Raw genomic sequence first — 21,212 nt, 5'->3', positions numbered from 1 at the left:
TGGCTGTCATTGAAAGCAATGTAATTTTCTGCTTGACAGAAGCCTTGAAAATCACAATTATATTTCTCTTGTCTGCACTCAGACAAGTCCCTGCAAAGGCATCTCTTGTGGAATTCTCTTTGATCAAGTCATCCTGTATCTTAAGCCTGTTTTTCACTGAGTCAACTATACATAATTTGTTTTCACTCTCAGAGCACCTATGCCCTCTAGGCCTATCCTCTCACAATCATCCTTTGGATGCTGAGTCCTCCTGAATAACTCATGTGGCCAACCTACATTGTCCACATATGTCCCTTACACCTATGGATAAGCATCTTTCCACTTTTGCAGCAGTGTGTTCTTCCATTTTTGACAAGAACACTTTCTTCTTACCTTTCTCCCTGCAAGTGACACTTAACATTGCCTCTTCCCCCATCTCCCCACTTCCTTCCCTACCTTTCTGATCATGACTACAACAGTACCAGCTTGCAGCCCAAGATGCTGAGCCTCACAGATTTATTAGCATGGAGTGTGCTCTCCACCTTGCCTTCATCTCCTCTGAAAATGATGGTCTCCCTCACTGCTTGGTCCATAGAAAGAAGTGAGCATACTCCTGACACCTCTTGGGGAACAATGGGAAGACACACTCCAAAAACTCCACGACGGAGACTTTGTTGTACCTCAATTTGAGACATTTTGGTCAAAACCACACATGTTTCAGAAGAAATAAAACGTTGTAATTTCCAACCATTCTAACCAAAATCACAGAATGGCATGACTAGTGAGTACGGCCAAGAAAAAGCCTTGGAGACAGAGGGGAGAGGCAGAAAGTATTTCTGTTTTCAGGCAGGGATACTCCTGCTGGTACTGATGATAGGTCACTCTATGCCAGAACCTCCCTCTGGAAGACTTTGCACAAAGAACAAAAAAGACTATTTTGCAAACAAAACATATTTTTTTTAAGTTTTGTTTTTCTCTGCAATCTTCCTTTTTCTTCACTTTTTTGGGTTTTTTTTGGTCCACCTCGTTTGTCCATAAAATCTGCAACTGCTATAGACAGGATAAGCAGAGTAAGCACAGCTTTCTTTAGAGATGTATTTACTTAAAGCCTATAAATTTGAAACAACAATCAGCAAACAAAGATTAGGAAAAATAGCACAGTGTCCATACTAGAAATAAGTTACAGGAAGTAAACTAAAAAAAAAAAGGAAGAATGCAGCCAAAACATCCACAGTGGTGGTGAGGGGAAGATAAGTACTATTATTAGAGCACCCGATATATACACTATTATTACCCAAGAGTACCCAAATTAATTCTGTTTCTCCTTTCTTCTCAGCACAGTTTCTTTATGAGCTTATGCAGGAAGAATGCAGTTATTCAACAGCACCCAGGAAGCAACTTATTTTTTCTCCTTAAAACACTTTATCCTCTGAATTGTTCAATAGCTGTTCACTTGCAAGTCTATTGAGACTGCCTGACACACCAGGCAGTACTGCTTTATGGGCTCTCTACCATTTTTCTGCATTTAGTAACCTTTTTCTTCAACTATAAATTCACAGAGCTGCCATTTTCCCTCCAGAGCTTCTTCAGAACAGTCCATTACTAATATTATTAATGTCAAGACATAAGAGTTATTCTTCCTATATCTTGTATTTATTTAGATAATTAATGCTTTAGAGGGAGGGGAATCCTAAATGATCTTCCCAGGCAGCCTTTCCCAGAGATGAACAGTGCCAGTTTTCTCTCCAGAGCTGTATTGCACAGGGAGTTTAGGGTATGCTGCTTCCTTGGATACGCCATCACTGGGACACAGCTTGCAGAGGTCAATCCCCAGGATCTGCTTTCTTCCAAGATTTTAGCAAATCTTTTTTTATCCAGAAATATGCTAACTGGCATGCTTTCAGTTTGTTGGGTTTCCTGTGGAATGTGCATCTGATTGACTGAAGCACTGCAGAAATAATAGTCCAAAATCAGCTGTTTCTGTAAATTTCCAATGTTGGATTTCAATGTGCTATTCCAGACCAGTAATGGTAGGGTAGAAAAAGGATTCCTTTGAAAAATATTCTACTTCAGGATTTATGATCACCAAAGGAAGCACAACTGAATCCCTAAAAATCCTTGTTATTTGTTTTCTGCCTTCTACTTTCAGACTCAGAAATCTTTTTTGTGTTTCCCCCAGTGCTATCAGTACTTTGATTTCAACTAAAGACAGGCCTAGACCTATACACAAACATGATTTTCAAGTATTCATGATCTGGATGCAAGATCTGTAGCTCAACTAAACTTTAAATTTTAGATATTAGCTGCCTCAAATGAGCAATTTGATCAAATGTCAGAGAGATTGCTGATTTTCATAATCAATGAATTTTCATAAATGTTAAATGAGATACAAAGCATAGTTTAAAAGCAGGTGCACATCAAGCTGATGAAGAAACCTTCAGATGTGATCATCGCTGTTCTGAAAAATATCCGTATCCGGACAGCTCACTGAAACAACAAATCATTGTATACAAGAAGAACACTCGTGTGGCAGCTGCTCCCTAGCATGAACGCAGGAGGCCCGTGGCCGGGATTGCAGAGGCGCTCAAGGTGACACTGCCCCAGCCCCGAGATAAAGCCGGGCTGCTCCTGCTGCCTGCAAAGCCACAGCAGCGCCCACTGGCATCCGAGAGAGCCCAGCGGTCTCCAGTGAGAACGCACTGCTGCTTCTGAGCACACAGATAACAGAGATAAGAGGAAAAGCAGTAGGCAGCAAGGAAAAGGAAAGAAAAATTAAACAAAGAAACCTGAGTAGCTGAATTGTACCTAAAGGAAATGAGATCACCTCTTGCTTCAAATTCCAACCACAAACAACTGACAAGTAATCAAGAGTCATTAAAGTACAAGAATTTTTATGAATCACATTCAACTTAAAATCAGCTACTCTGGAAATTCCTGGGACTCATACAAACAGTAATTTGAGGAAATAAGATTAAAGAGTGAAATTTATATTTTTAACTTTATGAATAGCAATAACATAACATTTGAAATCTATTTGTTTACATTTCAAAATCTAATGGTTTGTTCAGTAATTCCAGTTGTTATCTCCAGAGCTAGAAGTAAACTGATTAAAAAAATTAACTTGGATAACATGAGAGAGAGAATACAAAATGTTTTACTGTAAAAGTACCCATGTTTTTCAAGATGAAGACAAAATAATCTAAATGAACTTTATACTGGAAAATTTCCCTTAAACTTGTAACACCCTTTCTGACTGACGTAAAATCCTTTCTACCCTAATCCCAAATTGACTGTAACCAAACACAGTTCGAGTTTGAAGCTACACTCCAATACACAAAACAATGGTAAACACAGCTATGTTCTTTAAATTCTAGCTGGGGCTACTTAATTCAATGACAAACTAACTTCTTTAACAAAACTGACAACAACAAGCCATTATTGTTATAGAAATGACAAGTCACGTCAATCTTTTGGCATGACTTCTAGGTGTTTTCTTAACTTTTGTATTCTTAATCACTAAGCAAATACTCACTGTGTGGTTTAACCCTGCTCTTTCATTTGAGATGACAGAGGTTTAAGCACATATAACTGCATTTATACAAATTTAAACTTCTCCATTCATAATGTACCACAAGTAGAGAGGACTTGAAACTCCTGTTTGCAAAGCACACATTTTACTAGTCAAAGAACTAATTCTGATGTTACTTATGCTGGATATAAACCAGAACACACACCGCATGACCACAAGACTTCAGGCAATACAGAGCCTCAGGCCTACAATTTCCTTGTAGAACAGAACTTCTGTAGCAGTTCTTGCTACTAATATTTATAGAGTTATTTAACTCCCTGAAAGTTCTAGACTTTTGGGGTTTACTGATGGACCACCAGAGACAATGTGCAGTGGATGGTATTTCTCTTGAGTTTTAATATTTTATCATCAGCTGTGAAAATGAACACTGTAACCAATAATACCTCCACCGCAGCAACTTCTGCAGAACAATGCAAACTTCACAATCTCTTTCAGTACACCACCATGAGATAAAACCCGTGTACTTCTCTGAGGGTCAGTGTTTTCATCTAGCCGGAATGGAATGTTATCTTTCCTAAATTTGCTAAGTCAGGCTGGCTGATTAGTCTGAAACATTCAAGTTACTTCAACAATAAATTAAAAGAATCAGCAATATTTTTATTTGGAACTGAAAACTAAAACACAAAATCACAGTGACCTAAGAACTGCCTGGCTGTGTATCTGATACTACTTGCTCTTCAGGGTTAGAGCACTGCATCTGACTTCTATTTTAGAGAAGTGCTATATGACTGCAGACTTAAATCACATTAGGAGCTTATAATAGGTATATACATTTTCTTTACTCTGTGATATAATCCAGGTGCACACAAGAGAAATATATAAAGCCCTATTATTAGCAGCCCTGACTACAAAAAGGAGCAAATTACTTCAGATTTTCAGTAGTTTTTTCTCATGTAGATGCTGTACTCCTAGTAAGCAGGTAAAGTACCTTCTACAAGGTCGCTCTAGCACTTCCTTTATCACCTCTTTTTCTTCAGAAGTCTTTCCTCCTTCCATCCCGCCTACACCTCTGTCAAATTTCAGTAAGAGACCAAAGTGATGAAACCACGGACATGTAAAAGGAAAAGGAAATAAACTGTGGAAAGCACAATGTGGCTCTCAAAATACAAAACTTGTTCTCGAGTCTGTACAAGTGTTTCTGCTTTAAGCCTCATGACTTATCATAATCAGTATTGACTGAGCAAGTAAGTTCCACTTCCACTGAGAGTCTTGCAGTAGGCATCTAACTTTATTCACTGTTTTTTCCCAAACAACTTTGCTTTTGAGTTATAAATACCTGCTTTTCCTCTGTCCTATCACAGTCTTGTCCTGGACAGAAGACATGGCCTGTAACCAGGTTTTTCTAAACTCTTGAGACATGCAATAGAGAACAAATGCTGACCCTGAAGCTACCGAAAATCCCTTGGTAGCAGAACCGGTCCTGTTTCCTCCCTCCCACTCCCTGAGCATGTGCATTTCCCATCTGTGCTGGCAGGTCCAGCTTTGAGGTCAGACAGAGGACCTGGCAGAAGTGCCATGCTACAGATTTTCCAAGGTCTCTGCCTTAAGGCAGGGCACATGACAATGTTCTAAGGATTTATTTTACCTGAAACTTCACTTCATTTCTTGTTGTGCCAGCCATCAGCCAGCTCAGTGAATCTAGGCACTGGAAATTATCTCATGCATCTCTGCTTTCCTAAGAGTCATTTAATGCTCATAGAGATAATGCAGCTATGAGGTTACTTGGAACACCAAAACAAACTTATTTGCTGCTGGCTTGGATATCTTTCTACTAAACCACATTTTCAGTTCAGTTCAGTCCAGTGCCAACTATAACTCATTTACCTATCTAGGCGGTACAAATATTTAGACCAAAGGAATTGGATAGCTTTAAAGCAGCACTGCAAACACCTCTGAATTTCTGATCTGTAGCTGTCACCAGTCTGATTGACAGACAGTGACACTGCAGCCCAAGTCACTTCTCCTTCTAGAGGGGCCTTCTAGTGTTCTTAAGAAGTGCAGTATTTCAGTAAAACCTGAATATATGACAAATGGCAGGAAAAGGAAGATTTGAATCCTGTTGTATCTTGTGTCAGAGTGAAGACGACAAAAGTTTTTGGTTCTTGGATTGGGAAAACAAGTATGAACCTGCAGGTTTTAGGGAGAAAATTAGTAACAGGGGGCATCTGCACAGCTTGGTCAAAGGTTCATGAGAGGATAACTGATCACACTTCTCAGGAAACAGCAAAGAGGAAACAGTTGCTCTAGGGTTTTTTCCCAGAAGGAAAGTTTGAGGAAGGCCTAGAGACTCTTCCTTGGGAGAACAGAGGAGGAAGGAGAGGTGCTGCCCAGGCCTGAGGAGCTCCCTTCTTCCTGCATCCAAGCTCTTCCCTGCTCTCCCTGCTGAATCAAACTATGACCTATTTCTTAATTTATTATGTGTAAGGTTGGTGTATTAAAATTAATTGAGTAAATGTTCCAGACTGCTTTTAAAATCTGGATTATTTCCCCCTCTGCAGAACTGATTCCTTAGGATAAGTTTAGTTGATAGCCACCCCTCTGAAATAAAGAGTGCCGTGGGGATTCTACCCTCATACTTTCTGCCCTGTTTCTTAGAGGGTCTAATTACTTGTGATGTTGATATATTAAGTCCCCAGAGAATATGAGACACATTTATCTCCTGAAATTCAGAAAGGCTTATTCCTTACCTACGCTCACTTATGGACTTCCAGCTTGAGGTGTTTCTTTTGACTCAGTTCCTGCCACTCAGTGAAGTGAACTCCATGTGCTTTCTGCAAACATGAGATCTGTTCTGATGTGAGCCTGAAGATCTGAACAAAAAGAAATGGAGAATGTAAGCAGACAGTACCTAAATAAAGGTATGGTTATACCACTGATTTGACACAGATAGAAAATGGGGAGAGAAGAAGAAAGCTGACCCATAGTCACAACAGTTGTTACATGGCAAACATAGAAAGGTAGTTTCCTTAAGCTCTGAATTGTCAAGTTATGAAAACATTTCTCTTGAAGGAATTTCAGGTCAACTACTTCTCTGCCCTGACCTCTAAAGAAACTGCTCTTCATCAGCTACACAGCCTGTGGAGACCTACCTCACCTTAGTCACCTGCACTACCTGAAGCTAAACCCTCTGAATACACCCACAAATATTATGTACTGGTTTGCTGTTATTCACTGCATTGCTATAACATTGCAGCATAATGTGAACAAAATCACATTTAACTGGGCCAAGAAAGACTATCTATTGTCTAGTGGGTCTGCATTCTTAGACATCTGTCACTTCAAATCTCCATCCTCATCTCATGAAATGAACTGCTTTGAATACTTCGTTGGGAGGCAGAAATTATAAGAAAACTATGACCACTTTCTCACGAGCAGAAGATTGCTCAGGGCCAAGGGAGCATAAGTAATTTGGAGGAGATGAGATGAGTTTAGCACCTGCTGTAAGCCTCGCGTCCTAACAGATTCCAGCTGGCAAGAGAACTGCACCCTACTCGCCCCGATGTCCTGTGCTGCAGCTGAAGACAGCTCTCTGAAAACACACCCAGTGCTTCAAGCGCACATTCTGACCCAATACTCCCTCCCAGCGGGCTGTGTTTTACCCACACCTGAAAGAGTTTAATCCTCTATTAGTTAAAAAATCACTTGTGCTTCTCTCATTATGGGTAGCACCATATGAATAATACACTACATTTGCTTGTATCTCCGGGCATGTTTCACAGTCGTTCTATGTTTATTGCTAATGCTTACATACATTCATGTTATCACTGTTATCATTGTCAAGTCTCCAGGCATGTTTGTAGTCATTCCTTTCATAGCTCTCACTCACATCTCTCCTTTGCTTTTATAAATGTCCCTAAGGAATTGCTGACGGCCGCGGGCAAGCCAAGGAGCCCCTTACACAAATCTTACCCCGTACTAAGCTGTTTACTCGCCCTCACCGTACTCCCCTTCCCCGAAACTAAAGAGCAGCATAAAAAATTCCCCCCCTGAGTCACCCCGCAGGCCTGCCGGCAGCGCGGCGGAGCGCCGAGGGCGGTGTGGGGCGGTGCGGGGCCGGCACAGGCAGCAGCGGCAGCGGCCCCGCCCCGGCCCGGCCTTTATAGAGCCCGCAGCGCGCTGCGCCCCGGCAGCCGCCGCAGCGCCGCGACCTCGGCACCGCCACCGGGCACCGCCGCCCGTAGGTAAGTGCCGTGTCTTTGGAACCCAGTCGGCGGCTAAAGGCACCAGTGCCGCGTCTGAATCGATCGGGATGAAGCGATTGCTCTTAAAGTTACATTGAAATTTAAGAAATAAATAAGCTAGTGCGATGCAGTATCGCAGCTGCGGGGAAGGTCAGTTCTGGTTGTCACAGTATGTCAGAATTTTTGAAGGAATCAGCAGTACTGCTGTTTGTGGTGTGGAGGCTAGGCCTAGCAAACTAATTATAGTAGCAAAGATTAAATTACTTCTATTGCTGCTAAAAATGGTCATAATAATGTTTAAGGGAAGTATATCTGCTGAACTTTCATCTGAATCTGAAAAGCATGCACAGCCCAGTACCTGAGGCATGATTTGCTTTCTTGCATTATGACACCTGCTTATGAGCAAAGGTTGCATCTGCATTAGCATTTTCATTTATATAGTGTCTGTTTTCCAAATGAATCTAGTGATCTTTTCTATACCCTGTATTTTTTTACCACACCCACTGTGTGTGTGAACTTAATGTGTGTTAGGAGTGTTCAGTAATGAGCTACAGAGTACTTGCACTCCATTTCTTCCAAATAAAGTGAAACTAGAAGATGCAATCCACATATCAGCAGACATCGAGTCTGCAGGACCAAACTGGAATTAGTCCAATGTGGAAACTTCAAGCAGGTACAGTGTGGAGCAGGTCTACAGCACCAGCTCAGTTCTGTACATTGCTTTTTTTGCTAATGTAAATATAGTTAAGTTCCCATGGAATCTTTTAAAAATCAAGTTCTACAGTTTTCTAAAAGTAATAATGCTTTAAAAAAATACTCCCATGGCTTACATTGCAATTTAAGAAGCGAAAAAGACATATGTGACTTTATTGTACCCCCACTGTTATTAGAAGATAATTATTTGCTATTGGAAAGATTGTTATATATGCTTGGCCACAGGATCCAGCTGCCTATAAGAAGTCAAGACAGAATATGTTGTAAACCTCTAATACTGAAAATAAGTGAGGCAACTCAGTAGCAGACTTTCAAGAGCTGGCAGTGGTCAGAGGCGCTCAGTCAGGTGGCCAGGTTTGCCTAAGTGCTGAGCAGCAACAATATGCAGCTGATAACTAGAGAGAGACTGAAAAACAGAGCTTTCTCTTTCATACCTTGAAGCTGCATGGTTAGTGCTTTCCTTGAAGGTAGCAACGGTCAATGAAACGGGTACAAACAGTTGGGCAGCAGCTAAATCTATCTGCCAATTTCTAACTTTTAGTCCATACTGCAAACATGGAGTATGGATTTTTCAAATTTCTCTTTCCCTGCTTCAATTACACTCTCTAAAATAATCTGGTTGTATTGTTGTCTGTACAAAAAAAAAAAGCTTCAAAGTATAGCCTCTAATTTAATATATGTAAGTAAGAAGCAGGTATCTTGCTGCAAGTAAAAGCTTAGTTCTTCATCAGTTGTGTTGTAATTTATTATGAAACCAAATGAAGACAACAGAAGTAAGAAAGCTGGCAGTGCAGGCTGTAGCGTGACACTAAATTCCTCTTTTATTTTCAGAATCAAATAATACAGATAGAAGAAGAACAAAGGGAGAAGTTAACTAGCAACATGAAGTTACTCATCTTTCTCACAGTATCCTTGGGTGCACTTGTCACGGGACTAGAGTCTGTAAGTTTTAAGTAAATCAAAAACCTAATATTATTTCATGGAGAAAGGCATACCCAGTTTGCAAAGCAGAGGGAAAACCTTGAAGGACAGAACAAGAATCCATTGTTAAATAAATTTTCTGGCTTTCATTCCATGGCACAAATGTGAAGCACCAAGGTCAGCAAACTGATGGGGCAATTGATGAATGTTGCATCTTTGCTGCATTGCTTGGTGGAGAGGGTGAAGTTTCTTTCCCTGTTTTAGGGTCAATGGCCATTAAGAGCTGCTCATGTTCTTATGGTATAAATAATTGCAATGTTGACCTGATGCAGTGGCACAGACCAGTGGGGCTTTTCTGATCCTGAAGTTTTTTAGGGTATTTTTGGTGGTTTTTGTTTGCATGACATGGGATTAGTTATCATTCCCCATTTTGCTTTGTTTGATTAGAGCTTCACTTCTCATTCGTATCCAGATTCCACAGAGCAGGTTCAGCAGGTAGCTACATGCAAAAAACAAAACTGTTGAAGGTGTGCAGTAGGGAACAGAGTAGAGTAAAGATTATCAAACCACATAAAAGGAACTGCCTCCTTAAACATCTTTTTTTTTTTCTTTTCCTGTAGGTTTATAGCTGGAAATACTACAAGCTATATAAACGCAGATCAGAACACAAGGGTAAGCATCTGCCTGTTCTTTTTGAACCTAAAAAGAACTTATTATCCTGTACTTTTACAAGAAGAAAACCCTTAATGATACTGAAACAACTAAAACTTAATTTTCAATTACATTTCCCCTCTACATTCAAATGTTTTGCCTATAATTAGTGATGTTTTTTACTTACAGAATGCCCTTGTTTTAATGGAGGAACGTGCATTACCTATTACCTCTTTAGTGGAATTGGTCATTGCATATGTCCAGATGGATACACTGGGATTCACTGTGAACTAGGTAGAGTATCTGTCTTCCTTAATGCCAACTAAATTGATTGGAAAGGTCTAAAAGGTAGTAAAAAAATGAAATGCCAAGTGAAAACATTACCCAGAGATATGACTGGATGGCCTTTAGCAGTTTGTGCTAACAGACTAAATGAGGAGAAGCAAGAAAATGCTGGTGCAAAATCAGGCTCTCTAATTTCCTTGTCCCTGCCTTCTCACTAAGGTTGCTTACCTCAACCTTACTTTTGGTTTGGGGTGGAAGAAATGAACTAGTTTGTGGATGGTCAGAAGCAGAAAAACTTATTAGACTGTGAAATTCACTTAAACTGTTAAAGAATTAATATGCATGCTTTCAGTTGTAAGATACTTGATACTCAAAATCCATACAGAACAAATTTAATAACAGTATCTAGTCAGTCTGGATTTTGCATCTGGTTATGAGTGTAATGCAAGAATTTTTTCCTCATTAGAAGGATTTGTCCATATCTCTCACAGAAAAATTATAAACAAGAGCATGCTGCTAATAAAATATTTATTTTCTCAGACACTGACAGCACATGCTATACTGAAAATGGGGAGGACTACAGAGGGATGGCAACAGAAGACAAATGTCTGCCATGGAACTCGCCCTCACTAATCAGGAGGGGTCGTTACCATGCTTATTCAGAGAATGCTTTGCAGCTTGGGCTGGGCAAACACAGCTACTGCAGGTAAGAAAGCATCACTCTTCTTGTGATAACTTCTATTATCACAGCTCCAGAGGTGTGCCACAGAGCTGAATTATTGACTAAAAATATTTGGAATGTGACTTTCTGAAGCATTATTTTCCCTGGAATATCTAGCAACAAAATATTTTGATTTTTTCCAGAACAGTTGGAATTTTAAGATACTATGACTTAGTTTTAAAACTGTCTTTATGAAAAGAACACTCTTTATCTTTTAGAAACCCAAATGGAAGGAGCAGACCCTGGTGTTACACCAAAAGGGGACCTGCCATTCAAGAAACACTTTGCAACATAGAGAAGTGTGGTAAGTAATATTAGTTTCAACACAATTGGGGTTTTGGTGTTTTTTTACTTTAATTTTAATAACATGACTTTGGAGTTCAGGTGTTCCTCCAAATAAACAATTTTTTTTCTTTTTGCAGGGCCTACATGTGGTCAAAGGAGCATCAGCAAGAACTTCAAGATTGTTGGTGGAAAGCAGGCAGAGGTTGAGTCTCAGCCTTGGATAGCAGGCATCTTCCAAACCATAAGGGGCATGGACCACTTCCTGTGCGGTGGCAGCCTCATCGACCCTTGCTGGGTGCTCACAGCAGCACACTGTTTCCAAACTCCGTAAGTTTCCAATTCCATGGGCTTCTTATTTCACCCTTTCTTCAACTGATTTCTTGGTGTGATACTCCCTGAGCAATCCTATGGAGTGCACCACAATAAGAATGTTCCTTTGATTGAACAAAACAAGAGCAGCAAAGGAAACAGTAAGCCTCTGGGAGCCCACATCCAGCAGAATGAACTAGCAAGATGTGGACAGTTGTGTGGGATACAATTTAAACAATTCAGTGTATATTGGTGCCAGGATTTCATTTTTACCTCAGCCCTTCCCCAAGTTAATAATTGTACTGATGATGATGATCTGTGTAATACATCTATGGCTATTTTGTTGACTTTCCTATGGAAAGCTGATCCTTTTGGCATCCTGCAGGGGATTCTTAAGGCTAGCACTTTTCATTAGTAGCAGCTAGTTAGGCATGTTTCAAAACGTCAGAATATGTATCTTAATCCCTTCAAATGGAAAATTAGGATGCTTTTCTTCAGAATATTGGATCAACTTTCAAAGTAGACTGAAGTTTACTTTTTCTTATCAACATTAAAATATGAAACAGAACTGGGACTGGATTTCAGCTATTGACCTTACTTTCAGAAATCAGTAGTCTTCATCAATCTCTCACTCAGGTCAAAAAGACCAATAAACAAATCTGTCTACAAAGTTTTCCTTGGAAAGTCCATACTGAATGTTACTGATGATAAGGAACAAGTATTCATGGTTGATGATATCATCTCTCACCCGGACTTTACAGATGACACAGGTGGCAATGAGAATGATATTGGTAAGTGTTGTCTTAATATAAGCCTTTAAAACACTGGGATAGGTGAAGGCTGCACAGTTGTGGCATACATTTAAAAGAAGTAGAACCAGAGATGGGAAGAAGGGGAACCGTCTGAAAACTAGGCCTGTGCTGACAGTTTTTGCATTTTTATAAGTTTTGATTGTGGTGCATATCAGATGCATTACCTGGCAAGCAGTCTCTGGATCTGTGGAAGACATGGCTTTTCCATAAGCACTGGTGGCACATTGCATTTCTGCCATTTTGCTATGTATCTAAAGCTCAGTAAAAGATGAAAAAATTTATGTATAATAAAAAATAAAAAAATGCATGCATAGCAAGTTTCATTATATAGCATGGGAATGCCATATGAACCACCTCATTAGCTGAAGGTTATCCTGAATTAATTCAGACTTTCTTAAAAGTCTGGGTTTCACAAGCCTATTCCTAGAGTAACCATGTCAGAGATTGGTCTGTTCAAGTTGCAAAAACCTGACTTCTTATTCTTGCACTTGACATTTAGAACTCTACCACCCCTTCCAGATTCCTGCTGCTGCTGGAGTAAAGAAAATCCAATAATGTCTTTGTAAGCCATTCAGAGTAGTGGGTACTGCCCTCTACAGCCAGCCAGAAAGTTGATCTTTTAAAACATCCAAAGATACTCCTGCAGAAGACTCTTTTGTTATCAGCCCCGATCCTTTGAGGAAGCAAGTTTAAGTTAGAACATTTGTCAGTTTTAGTGTTGGGAAACTAATGTTGTTATTAAGTAATGACTCATTCCAAAAGCAATGAGGGGAGCTGTGTGTAACCAGAACAAAATATAATTGCAGCTATTCCCATTAACTGTACCAACTACTGCTACTGTCAGAACTTGAGGGGAAAAACTTAGTTTACAAATCTAACTATATTTTTTCTGACTTGGTTCATAGCTTTGGTAAGGATAAGGACAACTTCTGGCCAGTGTGCAGTAGAATCCAAGTATGTCAGAACAGTCTGCTTGCCAGAGAGGAACCTTTACTTAAAAGAGAATACACACTGTGAAATAGCTGGCTATGGAAAAAAAGATTTTTGTAAGTAAATGGCTTCTCTTCTCAAAGTTGGTCTTCCACAATGGTGGGAATGTGATGATTTTTACATTATGATCTGTGAAGTATTAAAGAAGGATTCTCTTCTGTTGTATGTATTCCATGTTCATCTCTTGAAGATAATGTTTGTTATCATCTTCTCTAGTTGTCTATGGCATTTCCTATCTGATGCTTCTTTCTTATCAACCACACAAACTAAGGCGAGATATAAACCACAATTTTTATTGTTCCTGATGTGATGAGGAGCAGAAAAAAATAAATTTTATGTGGGAGGATTAGCAAAGGATTCCATTTGTGCAGAATTTCCATAAAAAATTATTAAACTCTTTCCCTCTAAAACCTAAACTTTATATTTTGTATTTAGATCATTTGTTTTTCTCTTTGAAACTCGTTTATGAACAGTAAAAGCAAACCAATACTGTATAAGGTGGAATTAAGAACCTAAATGGAGAATTGGAATGGTTATGCTAATTTCAGTGCAGAAATTGTGTTATGGGGGGTTTCTTGCTACTTTTTTGTTTCTTGGAGGGTGAAAATAATGGATTTTTTTTTTTTTTTGCAGATGACATCTTCTATGCTCAAACACTGATGTCAGCCACTGTGAACTTAATATCACAGAGAAAATGCAAATATGAATACTATGACAATATTAGAGTTACTGACAACATGGTCTGTGCTGGGGATCCCGCATGGCAGATTGATGCCTGCAAGGTAAAATTGGTTTGGTTTATTTTCTAAATAATTTCAAATGCATGTACATTGCTACATGGATCAGTTTGCAGCGTCTTGTAATTCTACTAGTCACAAGAGTCTCTAATGTAACTAGAAATTACTATGGCAAGTGGAGTTCACCTGTCATGTGGCCAAATATCTGGAATAAAGATGGAACCCAGAGTTAGGTTTTACCCCCTCCAGGTCTTCCTTTGGAGGTGCAAGAAGTGCAGTGTCTTAGCTACTGTTTTTCCTTATTTTCAATCAATTCAAGCAATAGCTAGTAGGTATCCATCAGAGCTGTATAGCAACTGTTCTAATCTCTGTTTGCACATTAACTATAGCTTTGCATGGGTAGGTTACAGGGGACACTGAGCTCCTGCAGGTTCCTCAAAACTAGATTTATTTCCCTGCACCTTACTGGGCAGAGTGACCATAGGAGCCACTGAAAAGAACAAGCATCCTCAAGTATAAAAGTACCTTATGCACAGGGGAGACAGTGATGAACGGGGATTCTGTGATGAACAATAGGGCATGTTGGCCTTGACCATGTATCACTAGTCTAATATCTGTGCTTATAAATTTAGGGTGGGGATGGAGGGTGGTTTTCCAAGGTAACTCTTCTCCTGCTATCCTGATAGGGGGAACTAGAGACCTCCTCAGCTTTAAGAGACTGTTCAAGTCACAGCAGATGCCAAACCTTCTGTTCCATCTAAGCAATGTTCTCAAAGATCAAAGCTTTAGCTCATAGGTCCTTACTAGCTTACTTAACTCTAGAAAAACAATAATCACAGCCTCCATCTGCAGAAAATGACCTAATGTGTTCCCTTTCTGTTGTCAGGGAGATTCCGGTGGCCCCATGGTCTGTGAGCACAATGGCAGGATGATGGTTTATGGGATTGTCAGCTGGGGAGATGGCTGTGCAAAGGAAAACAAGCCTGGTGTTTACACCAGAGTTACTCAATACCTTAACTGGATTGACTTCAACATGAACGGGTTAGCTGCCAAGAGTCGTTTTCTTCCTGAACCAAAGTGACTTATTTTTGACATGAAATGAACAAAATTTTGTCTATACTGACACCAGGACTGTGAAGACCTGAAAGTCATAAGAGGCTTGCATTTTGAATGCTTGTGTGGTCAGGCAGTCACATCAGTGTTCCTGAGGCATGAGGCAGAGGAGAGGATTGATACATTATCTTACTACTCTGAATTACCTGGAAACCACTCAGTGGGAAGCTAAAATATTTAACATTTAAATGAGTATTCCCATGCATGATACTATGCATAGCAAGTTAGCTGTCTACTTCATTTATGAACCAGCATTTGTTCTGGAAATATTGATACAGTTTCAACTTACTTAACTCAAGCATTCATTTTATACATGACCTGAGTCTAAAATCTCCCCTCCTTGTACTGAATAATACTTAGTCTCAAGTCCCTCAAACCTAGCCTGTTAAGGCCAGTACTGAGAGAGTGATCAGACTTGTCATCAAAATGCTGGGGGAAAAGTAGTAGCTGAATCAGCATTACAAACACTTAATGTATTTTACTTAAGAATTGTGCTGCAAGAAGGCAAATTGGAAACTTGCTGGACTTCCAGGTTAAGTGTGAAGGTGTCTGTGTCCCCTGGAAAGTCTGATTATGCAACCTCTACATCTACCTATACACCCTGGAGAAGATTTAAGGACTTGGCATTTGTCGAATGCTGCAGGCATCAAAAGTCAGAAATTTATTTCCATTCATTTAACTGATATTATATGGAAGTGATTTTTTTTTTCCTCCAAGACTTCTCTGAGTTTATTTTTAAACTTGTCTTTGTTTTGTAGATTTGAATTATTTGTATGAGGGCTGGAACCTCAAGCTTTATTTAAATTATTTTTACTGTGTTTAACTTATTGTTTGTATTATGGATGTTAACTATCATTAAAAAAACCTTCTTCCTATGTGTGTTTCTCCTCTCTGGAAAATCAATGGGTGACTCAAAAGAGAACTGACATTTTAAGTTCTAATCTGACTGTAAAAAGATAAATATTAGTGAAGGATTTGAGATGCATAAGCTAAATTCTCTTTTTCCAAAAAGCACATGGGTGTCTGTGAAAAGGCTACTACAGCTGTAGCTTCATGTGGTCTGGGTACATGAGCCTTGCACAGTGGTGATGGAAGGATAGGAAGAAGAACCTTGATGAAGTCTGGTCCTTGAGCCTCAAGACTGAACTAGGTAACATTACTGCTCTTTGCAGTGCTGTTATTGTTGTCACGTGTCCTTAGACTTCAGTCCCCTCTCTATAAAAGGGGTGGGGCAGCACTTCCCTTTTCCCACAGCTCTGCCTGGCTCTGAGCTGTCAGGAGCGAGAGTTGACAACTGTGTGACTGTACTGTGACTAATGCCCTGACAGCCAGTGGTGCACAGGGACACCAAGCACTACTGAAACATGAAATGGTTACTGACAGTGCTGGTTCGCAAACTGTGAGGCAATACAATTTGTGGTTGGGATCTGCAAATAAATTTATTGGTGGAATTGACCACTGTGTGTGGTAAAGCTATTTGGGGTAAGTTTGTGGACTCCTGATTCGAGTGCAACAAAGTTTGTGCAGGGAGTTGGTTATAATTGCATTGTTCCTGGAGTTAGAGATCTCATGTGAGAGATCTGATGAGAGACTGAGAAGAAAAGTACCTCTTCACTGCTTCTTTTGGCAGCAGCTACCAGACCACTTGACCAGCGCTGGCAGAGAATGCTTCGTGCCCAAAGTAAGCAATGGTAATACAGTTTTAGACAAAAATATTCTAGGTTTTAAGCATGTCTTTTGGCATGCTACAAATTTCTTATTTCACAATTACACTTTAATAGTTCTCAAAATACTTAGGTCAGTGAATCCTCAACAGGTGCAGAATATCAATACTTTCATGGCCATTGCACATGATTTTCATTGCAATGAACAGCACATTTATAATCAATTTCTCTAGGCTTTTTCTATGCAGAGATATAACTTAAATTTCAACTTATTTCCATCATTATGAATATAAGTAAGAAGGAAAAAGGAGTGAAAAATAAAACTTACATTTCGGTGTCTTTCAATCTGAAGTCTAGGGAACTCTAGGTAAAGTATAAATACAGACATCTTGAAAGTAGAGAGCGTTTAGATGCTGTTTGGGTGTGCATCTTATTTGTTTAGTTTAGATTGGATAAGTTATTCCAACAAAAATTAAATTTTTACACAAATATACACTATACATACACCTCTGCTCTGGCTGCTATACCATTTTATATAGTCTCCTTCAATGTTCTTTGCATAATTTGGCCCCACAGCTACAGTACCAGCTGCCTGGCTAGTTATGAGAGCCTGGAAAAATGAAGGGCAAAGATGAGAGCACAGTTTTGCAAAACTTCCTCTTCCTGCAATAGAATCCACAGGAAATACTCTCTTTCCATGTTACAGAGAGTGAGCAGGTGTTGATCCAGGTTGAGGTGCTGGTGAAGATGGAAACAGCCCAGAGAACTGTGCATAGAGGCTGGCAAACACCCCTGGAGAATGACAAGAGTGTGACCAGAGACAGAATGCTTTTGGAAGATACTAGATATCTGCAGGGTACAAGCAAACATGCAAGACAAAACTTGATATCATAAAGCTACTCTTAGTTAATATGGTTCATTGACTTCAGGTATTTGCTGGTGCTAGAGGGGAACAGAATAGGAGTCCAACAAGTATTTAGAAACAGCTCAGAGGAGGGCATCAGCCCAAGTGAAGAGATCACCCTCTTGGAAGTCTTAGAAGCATGTCTAACATGATCTCAAGTTCCTACTAATCTTCAGTCCTTCCACAGAAGAAACACATCAAATAAAGAGGAAAAAGCAGTATCCGATGTGGCCAGAGCACAGAGGAAGCTTGTTTAACCTGTCAGCTCTTAGAAGGAAGTGATGCATCCTGAATGAACAGACCACTTGACCTTATATAGCTGAAGCTTTCTTCATGGAAGTGAAACTAAAATGTGACTCAAAACACTTAAAAATAAAATCTGTTTTAAAAATACTAAGGGATGAGGAAATGTAACGCATCATCACCTATTTGTTATATCACTTCCATGTGGAATTGTATGCACGAGAGTATTTTGCTTGTGCGTATTGAAACCTGAACTAAAAATCCAACGTGACTATTTGCTCACTAAGCCTTTGGCTCACTTCTGACACCTAACCACAGTTCTTGTTTTAGCCCTAACAAGTACAGAATTTATCTATAAAAAGAGAATAAAATCTTTCTGCATCCATCAGTCTTGTAATTTCAGGTTTCAGATATCTCCATCTTAAGCTGAAGTAAAAAAAGTGACATATTTGAAACACTACATATTCATGAAGAAAAAATCTGAGTTCAAACTTGGTCTGGCATAATCCTTCCAAATCCACCACATCTCATGCAATATACAAGTGGACAACCTGAGCAGAATTTGGGTTGGGCTGTTTAACCTTTTGGCAAGTGAATGAAATGGAACTGTAAGAAATGGAAACACATGCATTTGAAGAACAAGGACTATGAGCTTAAAGAACAGCAAAATGAGATGCAGACCCACATGAGCAGTATGCTCAGTTCCTGTGTGCAGTTCCATTGCTACAGCCAACAAGTTGACTCATTTGGATTCAGGCAGCATCTGCCTGGTAGGACACTCTAATGATCTTTGAAGCTGGGAAGGAATGTGAGAATACCAGTATCCAAACAGAATCCAGAGTGAATGCAGCAATCCAGAGTCATTGAAAATGAACAAGATAATGAAGACAAACAGGAATAACCAAATGCACAGAAGTAGACAAGTGATGACTGGTATTAAAACAGATCCAGAAAGCATTGCAGACCACAGGCTGTATTTAAGTCAACAGTGTTGAGTAAAAAACTGTAAACATACTGACACATACTTCAGGGCACAGTTTGTAAACCTCAAGAGAAGGCAAACACTCAGCTGTGTTTTGTTTTGAGTGTCATTCTTCTGGATGAGAAGACAACAGTAATCAGTGGTCGAGAATATGACAAGGAGAAAAGACTGAAAACATTCCAGAGAAGCAAAATCTACAAGGGACATTTTCTTCAAAAGAGAAAAGGCTGAAGCAGAGAAGGGAATAAACTGTTCTCTGCATCTTCTGGAGATGGGGCAAAAAACAAAAGTCTTGTTTGCATGAAGGGAAACTGAACTGAAATATGAAATTACTGGTAAAAGTAGGGAAGCATTAAATAAATGGAATTGAGTGGTGTTGAGCCTCATTTGCTGGAATTTTTCAAGAAAAAATTAAACAGAAATAAAATAGTTGGTTTGGATTCTTGCAATGCAACTGAAAGGTACTTTGAGAAATCATCTAACCTCAGGTTCCCTGCTTTGTTATGAAATCAAACAACATGCTCAGTGACTGAGATGACTGCATGAAAATACAGATATTGCAGGGAGATTTAGAAATCATATTACACAATTTACCCATCTTTTTTAAAAGTGGCTTTAAGAAATGGGTCCTATGAAAGAAAAATTCTGGATTTCTGAATTAACAATTAAAGGCAAACCTCTTAAAGCTAGACTAATAACTATAAAGAATTTTGAGCAAACCTTTCAGTGACTCTTAACAAAATCATCTAGAAAGGACTAGAATCAAATTGTTTCCATGTCCCACTGGACAAAATAATGTCAAGGAATAACATGTGCATCTGGCAAGAGAGTAAAATTATTATTCCCCATTGGATAGTGGAAATGTTATTTTTTCTACTGAGTAACTGAAAAGTGGTTTGTATGTAATGCTATGACTTGGCATCATACCCATGAATTACCTCAGTATGGTTTGAGCTACAGGCCTCTGGGTGTATGATAAAATCTCCCAAAGCTCAATATTATTGTAAGAGGTAATCATGGAAGAAGATGAAAATTACAGGCAATCATGAGACTTTGCTAGTCACAGACTTATGCATTTTGGGACTTGGTGCCTGTTTGGTGACACTACAGTTCCAGAAAACCAGATGGACAGATTTACACATCCACAGGCAGATTTTATTAGAAATGAACCCAAGTATCTCTGCTAGTCACAGCTGGGATGTTCCAAGTGCAGTAAATTCATAACATCAACAGTAGTAGTTAAGAATTACTTACCACAAATTCTTACCTACATTTTCTTTCCTTGTGGCACAAAACTTTAGCCTAAGTTAAAACAAAGCCTGCCCAAGCGACCTAAACCAATTTCACTACAGCTGTTGAAATTGCAGCTGTTCCATGAAGATCACAGCATGTACTTGGCACTACTACAGCATGTTAGCACCCATGATAAAAACATCTTCACTAATATTCCAACTCCTTCATCTTCAAATGCACCTGCAAAGTCTGACACATTGCAAATTTGTGTGGTTGGACAATATTTTTATTTTTAAACATGCTTACATGCTTATGTGCTATGTTAACAGCAGCTAGTTCCAGCCACATGAAGGACTGCTTTAAACAGCTGCCTGTGACCATCTCAGTCAAATTTTTCTCTGGAACTTGCTAGACCACACCTGCAGAGCAGCAAAGAGTTTAAGTAGCTGCCATTCAAAACTGAATTGATTTATCTCAGAAATGCTTTTCCTTAGGCACCTTGCATTTAGGATCAGTGTATTTGATAAAAGACATCACATTTTATGTATCCTCTTAAAGAACAAGCAATTGCTAACTTAATTTCGAATCAGACATATTAGAGATATTTGTCCACAACAACCCAGTTCCATCTAAAATAACTGCAATTAGTTTTATCTTACATATTAAATATTTTGCCCTCTAAGAACACTGTCTTACATTAACTGTATCCTCTATTTACAATGGGCTTGTTTTAATACACACAGCACCAAGAGATCTTGTGTCTATTACCTGGAGAGACAAATGAGAATTTCTTCTGTAGCTGAAACCAGGCTACAGAAATGTTTTCTGATGGTCAACTTGACTCAGCCTTAAAACTAAATTAAAGCAATTTTAAAACATTCACGGGGAAAATTATACCA

The 21,212-nt window shown here is 39.3% G+C and overlaps 2 protein-coding genes across 17 annotated transcripts in view; one reads left to right on the top strand and one right to left on the bottom strand.

Annotated features, from left to right (window-relative positions):
- The window catches only part of CAMK2G (calcium/calmodulin dependent protein kinase II gamma), a 241,591-nt gene that overhangs the window by 183,857 nt on the left and 36,522 nt on the right, over window positions 1-21,212 (bottom strand). For all 16 annotated transcript variants that reach the window (XM_064430432.1, XM_064430451.1, XM_064430436.1 and 13 more), the window contains exon 2: window positions 6,256-6,378. The gene's annotated coding sequence lies outside the window, so the exon portion shown is untranslated. The remainder of the gene's footprint in view (window positions 1-6,255; window positions 6,379-21,212) is intronic.
- PLAU (plasminogen activator, urokinase) lies at window positions 7,656-16,162 on the top strand. The gene is made up of 11 exons (XM_064430463.1): window positions 7,656-7,749; window positions 9,295-9,405; window positions 10,005-10,056; window positions 10,225-10,329; window positions 10,861-11,026; window positions 11,260-11,345; window positions 11,464-11,653; window positions 12,272-12,426; window positions 13,353-13,493; window positions 14,071-14,219; window positions 15,061-16,162. Exons 2-11 carry the CDS (start codon window positions 9,346-9,348, stop codon window positions 15,253-15,255), a joined length of 1,299 nt encoding a protein of 432 aa, XP_064286533.1. The 5' UTR covers window positions 7,656-7,749; window positions 9,295-9,345; the 3' UTR covers window positions 15,256-16,162.

This window comes from Passer domesticus, chromosome 8 (assembly GCF_036417665.1).
Source record: "Passer domesticus isolate bPasDom1 chromosome 8, bPasDom1.hap1, whole genome shotgun sequence".
NCBI lineage: Eukaryota > Metazoa > Chordata > Aves > Passeriformes > Passeridae > Passer > Passer domesticus.
This window is presented reverse-complemented; position numbering and strand designations above follow the sequence as displayed.

Coding starts and splice junctions, on each gene's coding strand:
- PLAU (XM_064430463.1), top strand. CDS start 9,346: ATGAAGTTACTCATCTTTCTCACAGTATCCTTGGGTGCACTTGTCACG. Junction 9,406..10,004: donor TTGTCACGGGACTAGAGTCT/GTAAGTTTTAAG, acceptor CTTTTCCTGTAG/GTTTATAGCTGGAAATACTA. Junction 10,057..10,224: donor ACGCAGATCAGAACACAAGG/GTAAGCATCTGC, acceptor TTTTACTTACAG/AATGCCCTTGTTTTAATGGA.